This window comes from Syngnathus floridae, chromosome 19 (genome assembly GCF_059516105.1).
Source record: "Syngnathus floridae isolate MCC-2025c chromosome 19, RoL_Sflo_1.0, whole genome shotgun sequence".
NCBI lineage: Eukaryota > Metazoa > Chordata > Actinopteri > Syngnathiformes > Syngnathidae > Syngnathus > Syngnathus floridae.
In genome coordinates this window covers 2,360,898-2,381,446 of record NC_142431.1, presented here as the reverse complement: position 1 = coordinate 2,381,446, position 20,549 = coordinate 2,360,898, and the positions used below count along the sequence as shown (strand labels likewise).

Below are 20,549 nucleotides of genomic sequence, written 5' to 3'. Positions count from 1 at the left end.
TGTTTGAGAGAATGAAGACGTATTTGTCTGATCCGGACATAGCTGGGTGACAGACCCCCCCCCCCCCCCTCCCCCCACTTTAGAGAAAGCCTCACGCCTTGGGGCAAGTGAGTGACACACAACTGCAAGGAGGAGCCATGGGGCAAAAGGGGAGGAGGATGGGGCGCTAAAGTGCCTGGAGTCAGTCACAAACAGGTAGATAGAGGTTGGGCGAGCCAGCAAGAGAGTGAGAGAGTGAATGACAGAGCGAGAGAGAGCTTTCCAGAGCCACCGGTTGCTCACACACAGTCCTGCTCGGCCCACAGCCTCACTTATGTGCGGCTCCTCTCAAGGCTTCACGGTAAGTGCTTGACATCCTTTTCCAAAGAATGGCCATTTTTTTTTAGTGTGCTGATTGACAGGAGGTGACGGCTGGGCGCTTTTGAGTCATGTCTTGATTTTCATAATATGCTTTCTGCGGAGTCACCACCGGCATCCACGCTTTCGGTGTGAGGTGTCAACTTTGTGACACTCATTCCGAGGCAGGCGCGTTTTGACAGACAAATGGGGTGAAAAGTTAATGCTGTTTGCGGGGTTTAGAAGTGTGATTAAAAGGGGGAGTCGGCGTTGTCGGATATTGTCTGGAACCCAAGGTCATTTTAAATTGGATTTTGTTCGTGGTCGATTCAGGTTCGAAATTTTTTTGGTTGTGTGCTTTATTTTTAATTTTATCATTTAAGTTGCACTGTAACTTGAGTAATTTAAATTAGTTGAAGGCCCGAAATTATAATAATATAATTATTAATTATATAATAATAATAATATTATAATTGTTTTTGTAGTTATAGTAATTAATTCCTTTGTTGTTGAATAAATGTCTTTTGCCTAAAAATGACAGACAAAAAATGTCTAATTTTTAAAAATAATTTTCAAATAGTTGTGCAAAACATTTACTAATTTTACAAATCGTAAATTAGATGTATCGATGTTTCAAGTTTAAGTTTTAAGTCTTAGATTGCTTTAAAACATTACATGGTAGAATCATTTAAAATGGTGACAAGAATGTTTTGAATCATTTTCATAATTAGGCAAGTCAGCCTCACCTGGTTTAATTATTATTTTATTTTTTTCAAATGCAATCAACAATAAGCAAACCTGAAACCATTTAAAATCGTTTGCCACTACACAGTCACACAAAGTTTCCTAGTTTAGGTCTTGGGCATGTTTGTAAACGTTGTATTAATTTTAAAATTCAGATAAATCAATCCAAGAATTGTTTCAACCGAAAAGCACTTGGTCACATTTGAACTGTTTACTATCTTATCATCATCTGCGTGGCAACTTGAGGAGCCTGAGGAGGAAGCCATTCTGTGAGGGCATATCCCAGCATTGTTGTTGTTTTTTCTTAATCAAAGCTTCTTCTGTCTTCTCTGGTTCATCCCGTCGGTCGCGGGTGGGAGGGTTTTGCGGGCGAGATATCTGTCTACAATCTTCATGTGAACCGGCGGGAGAGACAGTACACAAGCGAGGACGAGGACAGAGCCTCTCATTTGGTGTCGGAGGAAGTCTGGCGGATTCAGTGAGAACGTTGGCTGGTTTCCTTGTGAAAGTGGACTTTCTGCGTGGGGAATGACGCGCACAGGAACCTCCCTCGCAGCTCCGGGGTTTTTGACTGGGATTTTCACAGGATGTACGGGACAGCGGGGGCAGAGGGGCAGCGAGCATGAGGGCCCCGCTTTGAAGTTTGTTTGTCCGGTAGTCGCCGAGGCTGGGAAAGTAAGTAGCTTCTCCTCGCTGTAATTTTAGATCCACGTTTCCTGGGATGGAGAAATAACAATGACCATTTTGTTTCTATAGCAACCATCGATCATCTGGCCATCAGTGAAGACAATTTGCAATTTTAGTACTGACATGATTTTGATTTGTCTTTAAGGACCACATAAAATAATATGGCGGGCCGTATTTGGCCCCAGGGCCTTGAGTTTGACACCCAAGCACATTCTTAAGGTCACGATTGTAGCCGACTCCCACAAAGAGACACTTGGGAAATAACCTCGTGAAAATCTTGCTTCCTCCAGGCCTGGTCCTCTGGGTGCAGCACGGTCATGTTAACCTCTGAAGGGTCAGAGGTCACGGCGGGTGCAACGGCCGAGTCTGTGGACTCGGACATGACGTCGTGGAGCGAGGCTGACTTTGAGGAGAAGTGCACGTACATCGTCAAGGATCAACCTCTGGAGGAAGTGTCCAAAAACTCCAGCAAAACGCGAGCCGAGAGGTCCTTGCCCAGGAACTTGGCCTTGAAACGCCGCCTGGACTCAGCACAAGTAAGACGCTTGCGTCACTCCTCCATCAACTCATCCATCACCAGGCGGGAAATACTCGACATGTTGTCTAATTTCAACCTTTGCTACGTCGACGCAAAGCCTGAGACAATTGCCGAGCCCCTCGGCACTTAGCCTCGGGGTCCGCGTGATTAGTAGCTACCTCGGATTCTCAGCCCCTTTTTGTTCCAGCGCTCAATTACACCGTAAAGTAGAGGCACCAAGAACCCGCGGTTTTATTTGCAAGCATGTTGTAAGGTGGTTTATGTTTAACCCCATAGCAGGAGATCGTAGATAGTAAGACAAGACAGTAAAAGATTAACCTCGTAGATGATGCATGGGTAGCAGGGGATGATACTCGATCCTTTCTTTCCCACCCTGGAGGGTCGAAAGCGGCGCGTTTCACACCTGGATGTGACAGAACATGAGTAGCGGTGAAATTTTAATGCAGAGGAAAGACAATTTGGGATGATTAACTTTTGAAATATTCAGTATGGGTAAGGGGAGAACCACAATGTGTCACTTTGTTGTTCTGGGAGAATGGTCTAAGTTAGCCTGATGCTAGCATGACGGTAGCCAATGCTATTTCATCAAGGAACTGTGGTCACATGAATCAAAAATATCGTAGACAAGCCTAAATTTCTTTGCTTGGGGAAAATTCAAACTGAACATTTATGTAATCTTTTACAAACCCTGACGAAATCCCACATTTGCTACGTTGGCAAACATTAGCTTAAGTGCTACACAGGCTAGTTTGGACAAAAGGGTTAGTTTGGCCTGTATTTAAAAGTGCATAATAATGTCATAAATTAACCCTTTTGGTTCTCCGTGCCTCTAATTAGTCTGGGAACCCTTCAATCTGTAAACTACACTGTCATTTAGTCTACTTTTGTTTTGGACAGGTGCTTGGAGTGACCAGCAAGGAGTTGATACCGAAGGGGACACGCTTTGGGCCTTTGGTGGGCGAACGATACACCAATGAAACGCTGTTGAAAGACGCCAATCGAAAGTATTTTTGGAGGGTAAGCACGTTTTGTTCTGAAAAACCATTCTCTCGCTTCGTCTGAGACCTCGATGCGGCGGCGCTTATGAGCCGTTGTGGTTTTTTGCCTGCTGTGAATTTTGACATGTGTCAATACACAAGCCGCGGCTGTATGAGGTCGCGAGCGTACAGCTGTTGGGTTTCAGTGACGCAGCATTTCTCGGCTCGCTTCGCTCGTCTCTGCCAGTAAATACGCCGTGTTAAATGTCCGCGCTTTTCCAGTGTAGCGAACGCTTGCGCACAGACGCAGCAAAAAAAAGGAAGTGGCTTTTAAGCCTGAGAACCGTTCACCTTCCAAATAACACTCGGGACAAATGTCACTCACGTTCCAACACATCTACAGAAGTTGTCAATCTGAAACAAGTCTGCTTATATTATATTATTAATAACTTTTGCAATCTGCTTGAAGTCGGTTTATGTGACGCATAAAATGTTACTGAGAATTTCCGAGAGCCAATAAAATTCATGACTCATGCATGATGAAGCGAATGAGAGTGTAAACAGCACATTCAATAAACTTCCTCTTTAACTTTTCTCGCTACAATGTCGTGGCGCCTATCTCAAGAAAGATTCTATCGCATTTACCATAAAAGCATCGGGCTGCTTCGTGACTTCATACTTTCGGGTTGAGGGCGCGTCATAAAGCTGATTAGTCATCGAGTGATTGCGTCCCCCCCCCCCCCCGCTTGCAGGTCTTCTCCCATGGGACCTTACACCACATCCTAGACGGTTTGAATGAAGACAAGAGCAACTGGATGAGATACGTAAACCCGGCCTGCGGCGTGGACGAGCAGAACTTGATCGCGTGCCAGAGCGGTCTGGACATCTACTTCTACACGGTTAAGCCGCTTCTTCCTGGTCAGGAGCTGCTGGTGTGGTACTGCTCGGAACTAGCCCGGCGTTGTAACTACCCACCCTTGGGGCAGCTTGCTATGGACGGTGCTGGTAAGTAGCTATGCGTTAAATAAAATGGATTGAGGAGGCAAAGAGATGGTTGCTCCTGGAGGAACTAGGAAAAAAAAAATGGTGTCCCCAATCAAACAAGTGGCTGACCTTTTGTGCGGGTCACGCCCACGGAAGCTTTTGTTAGCTGGGGTGGGGTGGGGGGACACAAAAGAGAGTAGACCCCCTGAATGGAGGGCCCGGTCCCAGGTGTGGCCATAGTCCTCTTAGGTAAGACGAGACCAATTTCTGGTCTTGTGTCAGTTTCTTCTCAAACGTCACGGAGAGACAAAGCTGTCGGCTCGTTGGCTGCACAAAGCCCGCGACTCACCATTCACAAACACAAAGAGCGCACATGCTTCCCGAGTGAAAGGCATCCACGTTCAATGACACACACACACACACACACACATAGATGACTGTATGTCCGCCCGAGCTGTTGACAGCATTCTGGCGTAACTTGTCTTATTTATTTGGCTCTTAAGAAGGAGGAGAAGTAGGAAGCACTCCAGTGACTACTTGAACTTCCTGACGGGGCGACCCGCTGACAGACTGATGTCTCATTGAGTGTCGGGCTGTTTGTTTGCCCAAGGTTGGGAGGGGGGGGGTCACACGAGGGAAAATAGTAGATAAGGCCTAAATATGTTAAAGTGACACACACGTGCAGGAAAATGTAGCGTAGTTAGCATAGCATAGCAATGACCTCATAAAGTGTTGATGTGGATTTGTTTTAGATTCATAAATTTCAAATCTTTGAAAATCTGCAAAGAGACAATTCTGAGTCCAATTTGATCTCCCTTTCTAGAATAAAAGTTCTGCTTGCTGTATATTTTAAAAATCATTGTTTCTTTCACCAACAGCACGTCGTCAATCACAGAAGAAGACGCCGGCGAAACGGGGACACAGCGTGACTGAGATCCTCCGAGAAGACCCCCCCAAGCCGCTCGCTGGCCTTTACCGACAAATGGACGGTTCTTTATCTCAGGGTAACCTCCCGGTTTTCTCCATGGTCTACCCGATCCCGTCCCATTCCGAAGCCGTCCACAGTTATGTAGCCCCGCCCCCTCTGCCGTCCTGCAGTCCTCCGGCTGCCAAAAGGACAGCTCGAAGTAGCCACATTCCTTCCAGTTTGCACTTCAACTTCCAGCACAGCCCAAGCCACCTTCTAGCCAAAGCTTACCCAGAACCTTCAGTACCAGAGCAAGTGTTTTCTGCTCCCTATCTTCTACCCCAGTACTCGCCTTGCCATGACAGCATTCTACCTCACCCGTACTTGTCCTACACCGATGGACTAAAACCCTACTTGACTCTCTCGGCCCATTTACTGCCTTTTGATGGCTATGTTAACCTCCTCCATCCGGAACACAAGAACTTAGCACTGTCAAACACCAAAAAAGACCTCATTCCTTCTCCAACTAGTGAGAGCAAAGATGAAAAGAACCTCATCTCCCCCAAAACAAACTACCTCAAGAGTTCTTCCGAGTATCCTGGAGCTGCATCCACGTCCAGTGCCACATCCGTGGTCACCACCAAGTGCAGAGCGCAGCCCTCGCTCGCATACGGAGGATGCTCTCCACCGCTCGGTACGGCAGCTTCATTGGACCGTGATCCCTCAAAACCGACGACGGCCTCGCAAAGCAGCACAATGGATGCATCGGACCTCAGGAAAGCCAAACGGGAGGAACACGTGATGGGCTACAAGACCTTGTCATACCCGCTCACCAGGCAGAACGGAAAGATCCGGTACGAGTGCAACATCTGCAGGAAAGTCTTTGGCCAGTTGTCGAACCTCAAGGTATGACTACTTTCCGTGACATTATTTAAAGTATGTAAACACTCACAAGTGCTGTCTTCAGGTCCATCTGCGAGTACATAGCGGCGAGCGCCCCTTCAGATGCCAGACCTGCAACAAGAACTTCACTCAGCTGGCACACTTGCAGAAACACTACCTGGTCCACACTGGAGAGAAGCCCCATGAGTGCAAAGTAAGCATTTCAATCTACCCTCGCTTAGCGATATAACTCGGCCTGGAAATGACCTTCTTGTTTGACGCAGGTATGCCACAAGCGATTCAGCAGCACCAGTAATTTAAAGACACACCAAAGGTTGCACTCGGGCGAGCGACCCTACCAGTGCAAACTGTGCCCGGCCCGATTCACTCAATTCATCCACCTGAAGCTCCACAAGCGCCTCCACACCGGAGAACGTCCACACCGCTGCCCCTGCTGCCCCTGCGCCTACTTCCACCAGTGCAGCCTTCAGGTGCATCTCCAGGGCTTCTGCCCTCTCTCGCCTCTGCCTTCACGCAAGCACTCCCTGGAGGAGATCCACAAAGTCAACTCAGAGATCGAGAGGTTCGATGTGAGCGAGGCGGCCGAGCAGCTCGAGGCCATGGCGGCGGAAGCCAAGATGGACAAGAGGGATGTGCTCCACCTCATACAAAGCTTGGACGCTCGCAGCTCCGAACAATTGGACGGCGCCCTGGCGGCCATTGAACTCTTTGAATTGGCGAACGACGGTTCGCAAATTTGCCTCGGCTCTCCTCTACCTCTGTGTCCGAGGCGTATCAAGCAGGAGTCAGGCTGCATGTCGGAGCCTGAAGACGGCCTTTCTAATCCAGCCATATAATCCTTACAGGTCAACTCAGCAGCTGTCTGGCACTGCCCTATTTGAGGTAAAGCCTCATCTGTTGCATGTGAAGAAGCAAGACTCCACCTGCACAGCCTGACACTTTGTTGGTTTCTTGTAGAAAAAGTTAATAATTTATTCAATTGTTCTGATTTATAAAAAAAACAGGGTTTTGTGACATTCAGCATCACTGTGTTGTCATATTGTCATGTCATACAAACATATCATCATGCATATTTTTTTTTTATTCCTACTAGTAAGAGTGAGAATGAATGTGTTTGTCATCTCATTAAAGCTACAAATAAAGGAGAGGTATGACTGTGTGAGGAGGAAACCTCCATTGTTCATGACGTGTGCCCTTTTGTGAGCAACCTCCGCTGACGTAGGTGCTTGAGGACGTGAATAAATAAACTTCCTGTTATTTGCTGTGGGATATATTTACAACAAAATGTGTCAACCTGATACGTCATAGTGGGTGCGAGTGAATATTACAAACATTTCAAGCTCTCTTTTTTTTTTCTACCTTTTATTCAAACAAACACATTCGGTATAATACCATCAACTACAATCCAACAATGTCACAGCTCAAACAGCCAATCAGAAAGTGGAGGTGGGGGCGAGTGTGGCACTTTTCAATTAAACCAGGGGTGTCGACCTCCAGTCCTCGAGGGGCCGCGTTCCAATATGTTTTCCAAGAAACCCTCGTTAAGCGCACCTGCGTGAAAAGTTTTAGCTTCTTTCACGTTCAAAAGGAGCTAAAACTTTTCACGCAGGTGCACTTAACGAGGGAATCTCACGGACACTCCATTAGGTACACCGCCGTTTTCTAGTGTACCTAATAACAGGCCACTTTATGAGGGAAATATCATGGTCAAAGGTCACAGGCATCAAGCTCTAGTCCTTGGGGTCGCGTTCCAATATGTTTTCCAAGTGACCCTCGTTAAGCGCACCTGCGTGAAAAGTTTTAGCTTCTTTCACGTTCAAAAGGAGCTAAAACTTTTCACGCAGGTGCACTTAACGAGGGAATCACACGGACACTCCATTAGGTACACTGCCATTTTCAAGTGTACCTAATAAAAGGCCACTTTATTAGGGAAATATCATGGTCAAAGTTCACAGGTATCAAGCTCTCGTCCTTGGGGCCGCGTTCCAATATGTTTTCCAAGTGACCCTCGTTAAGTGCAGGTGCGTGAAAAGTTTTAGCTTCTTTCACGTTCAAAAGGAGCTAAAACGTTTCACGCAGGTGCACTTAACGAGGGAATCACACGGACACTCCATTAGGTACACTGCAATTTTCAAGTGTACCTAATAAAAGGCCACTTTATAAGGGAAATATCATGGTCAAAGTTCACAGGTATCAAGCTCTAGTCCTTGGGGCCGCGTTCCAATATGTTTTCCAAGTGACCCTCGTTAAGCGCACCTGCGTGAAAAGTTTTAGCTTCTTTCACGTTCAAAAGGAGCTAAAACTTTTCACGCACCTGCACTTAACGAGGGGTGTGTTTTGTGTCACTAGTACAAAAGAGTGCAGACGGTAAGAGTCTTCCAGGTCGAAATAGCCAACTGGTTAGTGGCACGGGCTCTTGCTCGGTAAGAACTTGGTTCGGAACCCAGGTGTGAGCATGTGCCTAAATCTGCTTTTAGAATTGGAACCTCGCTTTATGTAAGTGTACGCATGTGCAAACAAATGCAAGTATTTATGGGTAAATATATAAGGTGGCCCACTACCTAGGGGGCGGGGTGAAATCCAGTAGTGTAGGGTTAGTTCGTACATTTTATCAATTCATAACTTCAACCAGTAGGTGTCAGTAATGCGCATTGAAGCTGGTGTCACCTCGCCGTAAAACAAAACGAAGAAGAAAATGACGTAACTTTCCGTTGGCAAACGAGTCGTGAATTGCATTTCCCGTTCGCCAACGGAACGGGTCTTTGCATGAACGAGTCAGTGAGTGATTTGCATTTCCATATTTATTTCTTGACGTCAACTTGAAGTCACAATTTTATTTATCCATTATTTATTTATTTTGATCTTACCTGCAATGTTTTACTCTTAACTGCATAAGAGGACAAAATGCAAAACGTATGCTGAATTTGGTTGCGTCACGTGACTTTGGTACGCGTTTGATATTTACCATCATGTTACCCGGTATGAGAATTGGAGGAGCTCCTCCATCATAACATTGGATAGCCTGCGTGGACAATAGGCCACCTGACACCCTTTAAACATGTAATTTGAGGCTGGCTCATGTTCAAGCACGCGTAATAAAAGCCACAGAGTGATTAAAATCATTTGCACAAAACCATGCAAACACCAAATGACCATGCAAATGCTGAGGATCAAAATATGCTTAGGTTTAGCAAAGAAGGTGCGAAGGAGGAGAAGATGTTAAGGGACAACAGCATGAGCGTGGCCCTTTAAAAGTGCGCAGTGACGTCATCTATTTTGAGAGCGCTGGCAAGCAGCGGGCGAAGAAAGAAGCGGACGCACCGAGGGCGAAGGATGCGTGCCATAATGTCGCCGCTTGGGAGTCTCCTCCTCCGCCGCCCGGCACCATGATTAGCACGTCCGAGGCCGTGGGCCGCAGGAGGCCGTCGGCGGCCCGGCGGAGCGAGCGCTGGATCGCTTGGTGTCAGGCGGCGCTACTCGGCGTGACGGCGCTGGTCATCGCGGCCGAGAGGAGCGCTCGTAAGTGGAGGGGCGTCCGTGTCGATACGCGCTCGAGCTTGCAGGGAGCTGAACTACACCGACTCCAAGTCATACAATCGACTCAGATGGAGAATCGATTTTAATGACGTGTTTTATCTGCAATGAATGGAGGCACGGTGCTGCGAGGGCGGTACTGATTCGACCACCGTTCGCGTGATGATGCTAACGCGATGCAGGTTTCTATTCTAGGTCTGTCGGGGCTGACCTTTAGGAGTGCTCACGTCAAATCAATATCAGTATTAATAAAGAGCCTGGTTATATTGGAGTATAAAAATAAAATCAATTTGCAGCTCAACAAAATGACATTCCAATAAAAACATAGATGGTTGGGTGGTTGTCTCGCTGACAGTCCTGAGGTTTGAATCTGAGACATGTGCATGTTCTTACTGCACTTTGTGCGGGTTCCAAAAATAAGCATGTTTTGTTGATGCTGAAATTACACGAGCGCTACACTGACGAAAACAATCATTCTACACCGAGGACGGATCTGATGGATGACTTGCTGACTAAGCAAATCGATGGTCCAAGGACAGAACGTGAAGGTGGAGCTTGAATGTGAGATGGGACTTCAGTCAATGGCATCAACACTGGTCAACCCTGGTCACAACACAACAACTCTAGTCAGATTTATTCATTCATAATAATTATTATAATTTTTTGTTTGTATTTTCCAGTCATCTACTGTATAGGCTTTTACCTTTGGAATGATGAGACACGCTGGGCCGGTTTCACGCTCGGGCTCTTCCTTCCGGGTACCGCGGTGCAGCTGCTGAGCGTCAAATGGTACTATGACGATGGTGACGATAGGAGATGGTACCTCTCCACCATACATATTCTTCACTTGGGCATCTTCAAACGGTAAGAACCCCTGAAACAAAATGTGACATGTGTTATCCAGTGAAAACTCAACAAATGATTTGGGGAGAAATAGTCACGTGAGATGTCAACATAATTTATATTGCAAAAGGACCAACCTTGAAGTTACTATCAATTTTATCTACTGTACTGGAATGCAGAGTCCTCCTATGGAAAGCTGTGTTTATGTCGCCCTTTACTGGTAGGCTGTGGGACTGCATGAGGTACGTGTCACGCATGTACGGCTCGGTGGCAGAGCTCGGCGCTGTCGTCATGCTGCAGGCGGATGTCGCTGCCCTTTGGCTCTTGGAGGCTCTGGTGCTCAGCCTGCCCCAGAGCCTCCTGCAAGCGTATATCGTCGTGTCCACCGACGTGGGCATCATGTCCCCGGGTAAGCCCGAATTGCCCCCTTTACCAGCTGAAGGCAGGCAAACATTTCCGTTTTCCTTACAGTGGCCTACAGCTGTGGTCTTTGCGTGCTGTCCGTTTCCTGGGCCCTGGTGTTGTACAGCCGTGCCTGCTGTCTCATCCGGCCGGGCCATCTCGCCATGCCTCCGGCGGCCTTGCTCTGCCAACTGGTGTGGAGGGCGGGCATGCTGGGCGCCAGGGTGACTTGCCTCATGTTCTTCGCCAGGGTGTTCAACTGGTGGGTCTGCGGTGTGGCAGGTGAGGAGCACATTAGAATCAGACGTCTTCACTTTACGCTACTCATCTTGACAAGATGCTGGTCTGCAGGTTTTCACTGGCTGACTGCCTCCTTCTGGCTGGTATCACAGCAACCAGACATCTGCACCGGGCCCTGGTGTTGGCGTGCCTTCAACGGTCTCCTGGGGCTAGTCCACGTCTTCCTCTTTCTCAACGTTAAAGACGGACCGTCTCGCTTCCGCATGGCCAGCTTTTATACAGTAAGAAGCAGTCGAGGCTATGTTTCAGTACCGAAGTTCTTGCCTCTTTCTTTTCTTCCTCTTTCAGTTCATGCTGATTGAGAACACCACATTGTTGCTGGCTGCCTCCGATTTACTTAGCGAAGCATCGTGGGACAACATGACCCTCCCCATCACTGTCCTGTGCAGCTTTACCCTGGGTGAGTTATTATTAATTAGCTGACCTGAAAAAAAAAAATAGCATAAGTAGCAAAATGCTAATTTGGACATCTTTCTTGCCACCAGGCGCTACCTCCCTTGTTGTCTACTACCGGTTCCTTCATCCCAAGTCAACAGAGATAGCCCAGGGTCTCCACCACAACCACATGGGTAGCACGTGCATCGAACGAGGGGAGTCGTCCTTCTCTCTCGGGGACAAAAGTCTTCCGGTTGGCAGCGAGCAAAACCACGGCAGCTTCTCCCTCTCCGGAGTGGCCGGTTCACTGCTGGAGCATCCGAGCACATGCGGAGGCAGGCCCAACAGCTCCTGTCCCTGTTACCACCATCACTGGCTTCTCATCCGACTGGCCCTCAAAACAGGCGACTTGGGTAAGATCAACCGGGCGTACGGGGCGGGTGGAGCGGCAGCCATCTTGGACTTGGAGGAGTACAACCAGGAGTTTAAGAGTAGCGAAGGCATCCCCTGCTCGGCAGAGGGCAACTGCGAGGGCGTCTCGACGTCCGAGTCTCAGGGGCCGGGTTTGGCGCCACTGTCGGACTGTAAGGACGAGTTCCAGACTGTGAGTGAACCCACCTCCTTTGAACAAGCAGAGGATGACAGTCTGGAGATGGAGAGTCCGCTGGAGTCGCCCGCGTCGGATTTCAAGCGCAGCTCGCCTGAGGGCAAGTCTGTATTTGGAGACAGTCCGGAGCCATATTTCTGCCCCACGGAGTCCAGTTCCACCTTGTACTTCAGTGCTGATCCCCAATCCCCCAGCAGCGCCAGTAACCCTCATTTGGACCGGGATGCTGGGGGTTTGGAACAGGGGGCGCGTCTCAATTCCGTTCCAAGCGATCCGGCTCTTCATAGGGACATCCGAGGGCTGATCGGCCGTGTCGGGCCGCGCTACACATCCACCCCAAAACTGGACTCGGGAGTGCTGGACTCTCCCTCCGGTGTCCCTCACCTCACCGGGCCCAGAAGGCAGCTCATAATGTCCCGAAGAGACAACGATGAACATTTCTGACTGATTCAGGGATCGGGTGAATCCAAGCTAGTGAATCCATGACTACGTTTTTAGCTTCTCTGTTTTAAGGTAACAGGACATACCTCAAATTGAGCAATGTGAGGCGAGCATACAGTATATAAAAAGCTATTACCGTCAAAGACGTAGCAATATATTGCACAAGTGCTAAATTTACACCTGGAGCCATTTGATGGTCTTTTAATGCTATTAGTAATAATAAGCTAATTGGCTAATAAGCTACTGACGCACATTCAACAAACCTCTAAGCTGTAATCATTTATCAACAACCATATTCCCTCAAATTTGTTTGACGCCCTGCACCAATTAATCCCCGGGTGCATCACTGTATTAGATTGTATAGCAATTAACACATGTAGCCTTTACATTACAAAGTCAAAGTTTGTAACCTGAGTGATAAATCATATGATTACATTGTAGAATTTATGAATATAGGCTACACCCATGATATACGTAAATACCAGACAAACTTCATCGGTTGGTGTGGACAACCTGCACCATATTTGTTCAAAAAAAAAAAACCTGCCTCAATATACTGTATGTATTTTGGGCATTTACTGCAAACATATCAATTTGCTGTGCTTTGAGCTGAATGGATTGATGTGTTGATTGATAATATCTGAACTGTGAATTTCAAAGCCACCTGTGGCTTTAAATAAGCAATAAAATGCAGACATATTGAAATAAAGTTGTTTTAAACTGTGACACATTCTCCTTATGCGTGACATTCATCGGCATAACCGGGCGGTATTCAAATACGGCTGACGTAATACGTTTTTAAATAACTATACAAGCCATGGACGTCGTGGCCGGTTAGCTCAGTTGGTTAGAGCGTGGTGCTAATAACGCCAAGGTCGCGGGTTCGATCCCCGTACGGGCCAACTTCTTTTCGTTCATTTTAGGCCTACTAATAAATGGGAGAAAAGTTTATGAGGCCTCAAATACAATACTATAAAAAGGTTTTGTAATAGTGTACTGAAGATTTGTTTTAACTACATGTGAAGTTTAATAAAGTAAAAGTCAACAAATACAACCTTTACAAAGATAACAATACTAACTTCACAATATAAGTTATGTGGTTGCTGACACTTTTAGTGGTAATAAAATAAAATGTAATTGATCAAACTAGATGCAATGCCTAAACCTGATTTCACCTGACGTAATGGCCTCAAATGGAGATACGTATTTCAGTCACTCGCCCTTTATGAAGACGCGCATGCGCACTCCAGTGGGAAAGTTTCACTGAACTTTGCAGTCAGGAGTAGAAGGAGAAAAGATTTTCGAGAATATTAGAATAGTTGCAGGGAACTGCCATGGCGTTTCGCCGAAGAAACAAAAGTTATCCTTTCTTCAGCCAGGAATTTCTCATCCAGAACCATGCCGACATTGTCTTCAGTTTGGTGATCTTTATTTTGATTGGATTGATGTTTGAGGTGAGATGGGCTAAGTTTCTTTTCCTCTCGTCACGCAACTGCTTTCGTTTCTGATGGCGAAACTCTGTTGAGATGTATTTCCCTTTAAGGGAAAAATATTTTATATAACCGCTGCAGGGCTTTATGCAAACTTGGCGACTAAAGCTTTTGTGAACTTAAGTTATTTGCTGTCGACAAAACAATCGCAACTAAAACGCGAATAAAACCCCTATTTAGCAGCGATCATCGACTATTTTGGCACGCTAATACAGCAAGTTTATCCGCCAAAATACAACTTGCACTCAAGTTTCTGCGGGTCTGCAAAATTTTTGATAACAGTATTCACGTCAAATTAGAAAAAAAGGAAGCCGGACTAAGACGGAAACAACACTGCAGTCGCCTTCAAACTAAAAGCGCAACGTTCGTTTTTGGCTTTGAAATGTGCACACGTCGCGATGTGTCTCTTTTATTTGTGAAAGACATTGAGGAAAAGAGGAAGAGACTTACCACGATCAGCTTGACCATATTTGATACTGCCACGTCTCAATCCCTCCGAGGTCCGACTATGGGCAAGTGCTTGATTTTTAAACCAATTACTCGTCGCAGAGTATATCCACACACGCATACTTAGCTCTTAATTTACTTTAGAAACAACACATGCACAAATACTCAGGTGTTTCGTTCAAAAATGCCAGAGGGGGGTTTCCCCCCGTTGTGGAAGTTGACGTGTCACCTGAAGACCCATTGGGTCACCTATTTTATAGGTGTCTTAATTACTGCCCGCAAAGTGGCCCATTCAGATTGATTGAATTTTAGATTCATTTGATTTATTAGGATTAAATCTGATGGCTGTGTTCTTAATAAACCCTTTTTTGTGCCAACTTTACTCATTTGTGATGTTGTGGGGTCTCCATTAATAAATTTGAATTTCCCTTTCAGGCAACAGCCAAGACAGCCATATTATTTATCCAGCCCCAGTACAACGTCACCACGTTGACACCAGGTATCCTTGTAAACAGTGCATAACGGAATTGTGAAATATGATTTTGTTGGCTCAATAAAAGTGTTCCTTGAGAACTTGTTAAATCCACCTGATGTGTTGTATACACTTTTGTGTCCTTTAGATGGAGAAGTGACATTGTATCATTATGGATGGAAGGACTGTGCCACCATCCTCTTCTACTTTTTTATAACCATCATCCTCCATGCAGTGGTACAGGAGTATCTTCTAGATGTGAGTAGCACAGGCACTTCTTGGTGGTCAGATTGTTGTTAATGCACTTGAGTCAGTGTAACCAGTTTTTCTTGCTCTCAGAAAATCAACAGGCGTCTGCATCTTTCCAAGAGTAAGAACACCAAGTTTAATGAGTCAGGTCAACTATGTGTGTTTCATTTGGTGTCCAGTGTGTGGAGCTTCTACATCCTCATTACTGTGAGTGTCACAGTCATCACGTGTAGACTTCTCCTTTTCCTGAGTCATAATAAGGGTTATCTTTGCTATCACAGGAAGGATATCTTTTGCATCCGAGCAGACTTTGGGAAAACTATCCACACGCACATCTCAGGTATGATGGACACGTGTCTCCATGCTTTACAATATCTGACTTATCTGTATGCGATTTAGGTTCCAGGTAAAGTTTTTCTACCTCACTCAGCTGGCTTACTGGCTCCATGCTTTACCGGAACTTTACTTCCAAAAAGTCCGCAAGGTCAGTAACAGGGGAAAATGGGTTCGGTCCCACGCTATGACGAGATTTGAAAATGTGATGTGTGTTGGTCATACCAGGAGGAGATCTCTCGTCAGCTGCAGTACATCGGCTTGTATCTGGTGCACATCTCGGCGGCGTATCTGCTCAAGTAAGCAGCCTGTAGACCTGCAGAGTCAAAATCAGTTCATTAACTTTTTTTTTTGTGGACCTGTTTAGTTTGAACCGCGTGGGTCTGGTGCTGCTCTTCCTCCAGTACGTGTCCGAGCTGGGCTTCCACATCGCCAGGCTCTTCTACTTCACAGACGAGAACCACCAGAAAATGCAAGTTGACCCGATGTGAATGACTTTGAGGAATTACCTGAAAATGTTTCGTCTTCTCCTTTAGGTTCGACATGTGGGCGGCCAGCTTTGTGATTACTCGCATGGCGACGCTGACTCTCATGTTTCTCGCCGTCGGGTTCGGTTTGGCCCGCTGCGAGAACCAGGTGCTGGACTTGGAGACCGGCAACTTCAACACTGTTCTCATACGGTGAGGGATTTTTATGGATTTTTGTTTTCCAAGAGTGCTAATCTTTGTTATTTTCCAGGATGACTGTTCTTCTGCTAGTCTGTCTGACCCAATCTTGGCTCCTCTGGAAGTTTATCCGTTTCCAGCTGAGGCGCTGGAGGGAATTCCGACATGAGCAAGCCGTCCGCAAGAAGGCCGCCACCAAGCAAGCCCTTCGGCCAATGAAACGAGACTCTCGTGAGTACACACGAGAGAAAGACGTGTTTAGAATCGCCTTCTCATTGCCGTGTTTCTTCTTCTCCATGTAGTTGGGCATTATGAAAACGGAGTGGTCAAAGCCGAGAACGGAACCTCTCCTCGCCTCAAAAAACTCAAATCTCCCTAAGGAAAACATTCAGACTGAGCTGAGATGCGAGCTGGCGAGATCCATCCCGACACGCTCCAGGGACTGTGACTACAAATTAGGCTTGAGCGCTGGAAAATGAAATCCAAGGAAATTCCTCGAGCCCAAGAGACATTTACTCTCCTCAGCAAATCTATTTTTCTTTTTCTTTTTTTTTTAAATACATCCACATGACCTGCTTTTCCATATTAAGGAGTGCAAAATGCCACAAGTGTACAAACACAGTATGTAGCACATGTTACTGTGTAGCAACTTTTGAATGTGTTCATGTAATCGTCGTTACCAAGTACTGTATTTGCTCGTCTGATTGCCATTGAGCCAGCTTTGCTTCTTTTCCAGTCTGGTCCATTGAGAGTAGCAAAAAACAAAACAAAATGTTACAGATGATAACATAATGATAAAAGTTTACTGTAAGACAGCCTTGATGTTAAATTATATCAGTAGGATAAGGGGAAGGGAGGGACTTTGGCCAACCAGTACAAAAGTCTTCCCAATGAAATCATGTCTTTGTCACTTCCATTACGCACATTATAATGTACTTTACCGCATGCCATTCCATGAAATGTGTTCAATGATGAATAATGAAATTTTCTGATAAAAAAACAAACATTTTTTGTCTATGTACTATTTGACTTGGAATTTTTATGCCTAGCAATCACTGCAGACCACAAAGCCGTTCTCGATAGACTTTATGTTACATGGCAAAAAATAGCTATGATCTCTACACATATGCAAGACTTGCAACATTTTAAATCTGTCAACTTATTTTTGGTTCGTTAAAACCTGACCATAGTTTTAGTGAGCCCCTTTAAAAAAAAGCATTAAAACTTAGGCACTAAGCAAACATTACATATAAGATAAAATACTTATCTACAAATCAATGTGTTTTGTTAAGAAGCACTTCCGTGTCTTCAGTTCTGGTCCTAAGCACAAAGTTGCTGTGACATCACGAGGGCGGCTCTGGAAAACGTACAAGTAGTTTAAGTCGCTGAAATTTTCAAGTGATTTAATTTTTAATCACTAAAACTTACCTTTTTGTTCTGCCGTCTGTTTGGTTTTGGCCTGCACCTTCTGGCGGATGCTTTCAAGTGTCTCCGAGGGAATCTGGCTGGGATTGTTCTCCAGGTAGTTTAGGACGTAAAGGTCGGCGTCTGTCAGGATGAACTGGTGGCCAAAAACTACAAGAGTACCAAAAAATAAACAGAGATGAGCATTTCATTGGCATTTTTTTCCCCAACCGGAACCAAAACACTCACCATCCAGAACCGATCCAATTGAGAAATCCGCCGGCGAGTAATAATCGGGATTGTCCACAGAAGTGTCGGGCTTGGGAACTCGTGCCCTTTTCAGGAACGATCCGCCCTTGTAACCCGAATTGTGTTTGGGATTCTCGTAAATACTGACGGTGTCGTCCGACAGGTAATAGGACAAAATAAATTGTCGATCGGCGTCTCGGCGCTTCTGCGACTCTGGCGCGTTCTTAGGCGGCACCAATCGGCTGCTGTAGCGTAACACTTTGTGATCGTTCGCCAACATCTTTACAATGTTCTTTCTGGGAGGTAGAGGGATTAGAGATAAACAACTCTGGAGAGAATCTTCTAATGACCCAAAACCATTGTAGGGAGGAATCTCCTGGAAAAAAAAATATGGATCAGGAGAAGTGCGGACATATGCAAGACTTTACAAATACTTGATGAATCTCACCCTCTTCATGCCCTCATACTTGCCCAACTTTCTGGGTACTTCGATGCTTTTGATGTTCATCTCAGGGTGGTTGTCATGGTAATAGTTTTTGGTGAACCCATCGCAGTCGTACAGTAGGAAACGGCGTCCAAGGATCGTCACCGATTTGCCAACCTGGAAGTCTTTGGGGGAGAAGTACTCTTCTACTTCCTCCACCGAATCTTCCATAACGCACCTCGGGAATTGATCTGGAAAGAAGTTTTGGAAAGAAGCGGAATTGAACTGAACGGCTTGATGAATTTGGCAACTTACCGTGACCCGCTTTCATTTTCTTGGGTATCCTCAGCCGCTGCATCAGCACCGGGAAAAGAAACCGGCCGCTGTTGGGTTTATGGTCCTCCTTGATCTCCACCGTGTCATCCACCAGAAAATAGTGGATGGTAACGGGCAAGACTTCGCCCAGCTCGGATTCCGAATCATCCCACAAGGCAAAGAAACGCAAAACCTGAGTGGGGGGGGGGAACAGTTACATTGAATCTCCCTTAGGTATCCAAGTTTGATTTTTAGACTTTACCTTGCGATCCATGTGGAGAAACTGGTACCTGCTGTCAAACTCTGAGGGCGTCGTGAAGATTGGCGGAGGTTTAATTCTGCTCTGGAGGTAAGTATCCAATGGCATTTCCTCAGGCGGGTTGAGAATAATACCCTGACGTTGCATAAAGTCCTGCAAAAGGCACAGACGTTTGCATATCCGCACAGGTCACATGACCATCCAAGCGTGTCGTACCTTGGTGAACGGGTCACACTGCGAGATACGGTACTTCACACCGTACACTTCCAGGTCCACGGCCAGGTTGAGGTCCTTCCAGTGGTAATGCTTCCCGGGTTCCTTCTTGGGCAGACGGTGGCGTTTGATTCGCTCTCCCTGCAGTATCCCGGAATTGGGCACCCAAGGCTCGGAGATGCTAATGGTGTCGTCCTCGAGGTAGTAGTACAAAACCACATGACGGACGCATTTCTTCTCTTCGCGACTATTTTTCATTTCCTCCTCAAAGTATGCTTTGAAGCAAAGCACCTGGAAATAAAAAATCAACCCCAAAAATGATATGCTTCATCTTGCGACACGCAAATTCCATCCACCATACCTTCTTGTCAAGAGTAACAAAAGCTGGGATGAAAGGCCGAGTTTCCGGGTGGGTGGGCGAGGGAGCCGAGTGGTAGGACAAATTGACCAAGTCTTTTACATACTTGGTGTCAAAGGAGCCGTAAGTGAAGTCGGGCATGTCACCGGACATGCCGCTGAGCTCCTCTTGCATCATCTGCTCCGTTAATAGAGGCTCCAGTCCGATGCCCAGCCTGGGCGGACGGGCCAATGCCAGGCCTCTGAAATAGGACAAAGTCTGAGGGCGATGGAAGGCTGATTTCTGGGGAGGGAAAAAAACAAACATCAATGAAATCCATGACACACTTTGCATTTTTTTAAGCTTCTGCTAGAATTGCTAGAATCTCCACCAGCAATGTGGCAGGACATCAGGAGGATAATGCAATTATTCTGACTTGCATGTTAAAATGAGCATTTGGAATGCAAAACCGCCAGACAACTCTAGTCTAGCTGGGTAATTAGAAAACCCCAGACTAACCACAGACAGACTACTAATTAATGTTCAATTTGACAATTGTGGAAATGAATGGCATGCTGTTAGACTGGTGCAGTGGTGCAAGACTGAATGGGTTTTAAAACCGGTCACACTGGTTTGAAATGTTACAAAATCACTGAGTGGGAAGTTCTGCTTACCGTTACATCCTGGAAAGAGAAGCCCGGCAAGAACGGCAAGCCGTTGTTGTCCATTTTGCGTGACATTGTTGCTTCGAGAGGCGGGTTTACATTTAATAATACGATTTTGTGCAGATAATCGCAACGACATAAAACGACGTGACGCTGCTTTTATTTTGGCCGTTTCCGGGATGTCACTTATGTGAATAATCGGAAGCTTTATAATTTTTTTTTTTAAATGGGCTCAAATTCTCGGCTAAAACATTTCAATCTAGCAGCGTGTCCAAAACAAAGATGATGTCATTGCAGACCGGAGAGAGAAACTGAGCTTCATGCGTTTTAAGACGTTTGTTTCAAACATGCTAATCCTCCTACTTAAAGTTGACGTGAGGCAAACTCGCCGTCACCGTTTGCGTGACGTCACGAAACGACGCGTTCGCTGCAAATGAATACGAATAAAA

At 46.1% G+C, this 20,549-nt stretch overlaps 4 protein-coding genes, 2 long non-coding RNA genes and 1 other non-coding gene across 9 annotated transcripts; 4 read left to right on the top strand and 3 right to left on the bottom strand.

Moving 5' to 3' along the window:
* The first annotated feature begins 185 nt into the window (after positions 1 to 185).
* Positions 186 to 7,333, top strand: prdm1c (PR domain containing 1c, with ZNF domain). Of its 3 annotated transcripts, none has more exons than XM_088362325.1 (7): positions 186 to 340; positions 2,058 to 2,303; positions 3,203 to 3,322; positions 4,035 to 4,287; positions 5,145 to 6,079; positions 6,141 to 6,269; positions 6,340 to 7,333. In XM_088362325.1, the coding sequence occupies exons 1-7, from the start codon at positions 239 to 241 to the stop codon at positions 6,910 to 6,912; spliced, it is 2,358 nt and encodes a 785-aa protein (XP_088218451.1). In that variant the 5' UTR covers positions 186 to 238; the 3' UTR covers positions 6,913 to 7,333. The 3 variants fall into 3 exon arrangements, with proteins under 3 accessions (XP_088218451.1, XP_088218450.1, XP_088218452.1); XM_088362324.1 differs by lacking the exon at positions 186 to 340 and adding an exon at positions 837 to 1,755; XM_088362326.1 differs by lacking the exon at positions 186 to 340 and adding an exon at positions 1,775 to 1,986.
* Positions 1,151 to 6,293, bottom strand: LOC148381578 (uncharacterized). Its single transcript, XR_015854437.1, has 3 exons — positions 3,928 to 6,293; positions 2,033 to 2,708; positions 1,151 to 1,796 (listed from the first exon to the last, which is right to left on the bottom strand). It is a non-coding gene; the product is annotated as an uncharacterized LOC148381578 (long non-coding RNA).
* Positions 7,334 to 8,811: 1,478 nt separating the features above from the next.
* xkr5a (XK related 5a) lies at positions 8,812 to 13,304 on the top strand. Its single transcript, XM_088362327.1, has 7 exons — positions 8,812 to 9,595; positions 10,291 to 10,474; positions 10,678 to 10,862; positions 10,925 to 11,137; positions 11,207 to 11,376; positions 11,444 to 11,555; positions 11,641 to 13,304. Exons 1-7 carry the CDS (start codon positions 9,463 to 9,465, stop codon positions 12,579 to 12,581), a joined length of 1,938 nt encoding a protein of 645 aa, XP_088218453.1. The 5' UTR covers positions 8,812 to 9,462; the 3' UTR covers positions 12,582 to 13,304.
* LOC148381574 (uncharacterized) lies at positions 9,135 to 14,749 on the bottom strand. Its single transcript, XR_015854436.1, has 3 exons — positions 14,519 to 14,749; positions 10,314 to 10,484; positions 9,135 to 10,213 (listed from the first exon to the last, which is right to left on the bottom strand). It is a non-coding gene; the product is annotated as an uncharacterized LOC148381574 (long non-coding RNA).
* Positions 13,407 to 13,480, top strand: trnai-aau (transfer RNA isoleucine (anticodon AAU)). Its single transcript has one exon. It is a non-coding gene; the product is annotated as a tRNA-Ile (tRNA).
* Positions 13,816 to 17,255, top strand: tram2 (translocation associated membrane protein 2). Its single transcript, XM_088362332.1, has 11 exons — positions 13,816 to 14,032; positions 14,951 to 15,014; positions 15,136 to 15,245; positions 15,327 to 15,443; positions 15,518 to 15,576; positions 15,636 to 15,720; positions 15,798 to 15,868; positions 15,937 to 16,041; positions 16,106 to 16,249; positions 16,308 to 16,465; positions 16,537 to 17,255. The coding sequence occupies exons 1-11, from the start codon at positions 13,913 to 13,915 to the stop codon at positions 16,611 to 16,613; spliced, it is 1,110 nt and encodes a 369-aa protein (XP_088218458.1). The 5' UTR covers positions 13,816 to 13,912; the 3' UTR covers positions 16,614 to 17,255.
* On the bottom strand, positions 16,800 to 20,418 carry efhc1 (EF-hand domain (C-terminal) containing 1). The gene is made up of 9 exons (XM_088362328.1): positions 20,110 to 20,418; positions 19,460 to 19,738; positions 19,102 to 19,389; positions 18,889 to 19,038; positions 18,627 to 18,819; positions 18,336 to 18,562; positions 17,888 to 18,263; positions 17,663 to 17,809; positions 16,800 to 17,591 (listed from the first exon to the last, which is right to left on the bottom strand). Exons 1-9 carry the CDS (start codon positions 20,173 to 20,175, stop codon positions 17,578 to 17,580), a joined length of 1,740 nt encoding a protein of 579 aa, XP_088218454.1. The 5' UTR covers positions 20,176 to 20,418; the 3' UTR covers positions 16,800 to 17,577.
* Positions 20,419 to 20,549: the final 131 nt, after the last annotated feature.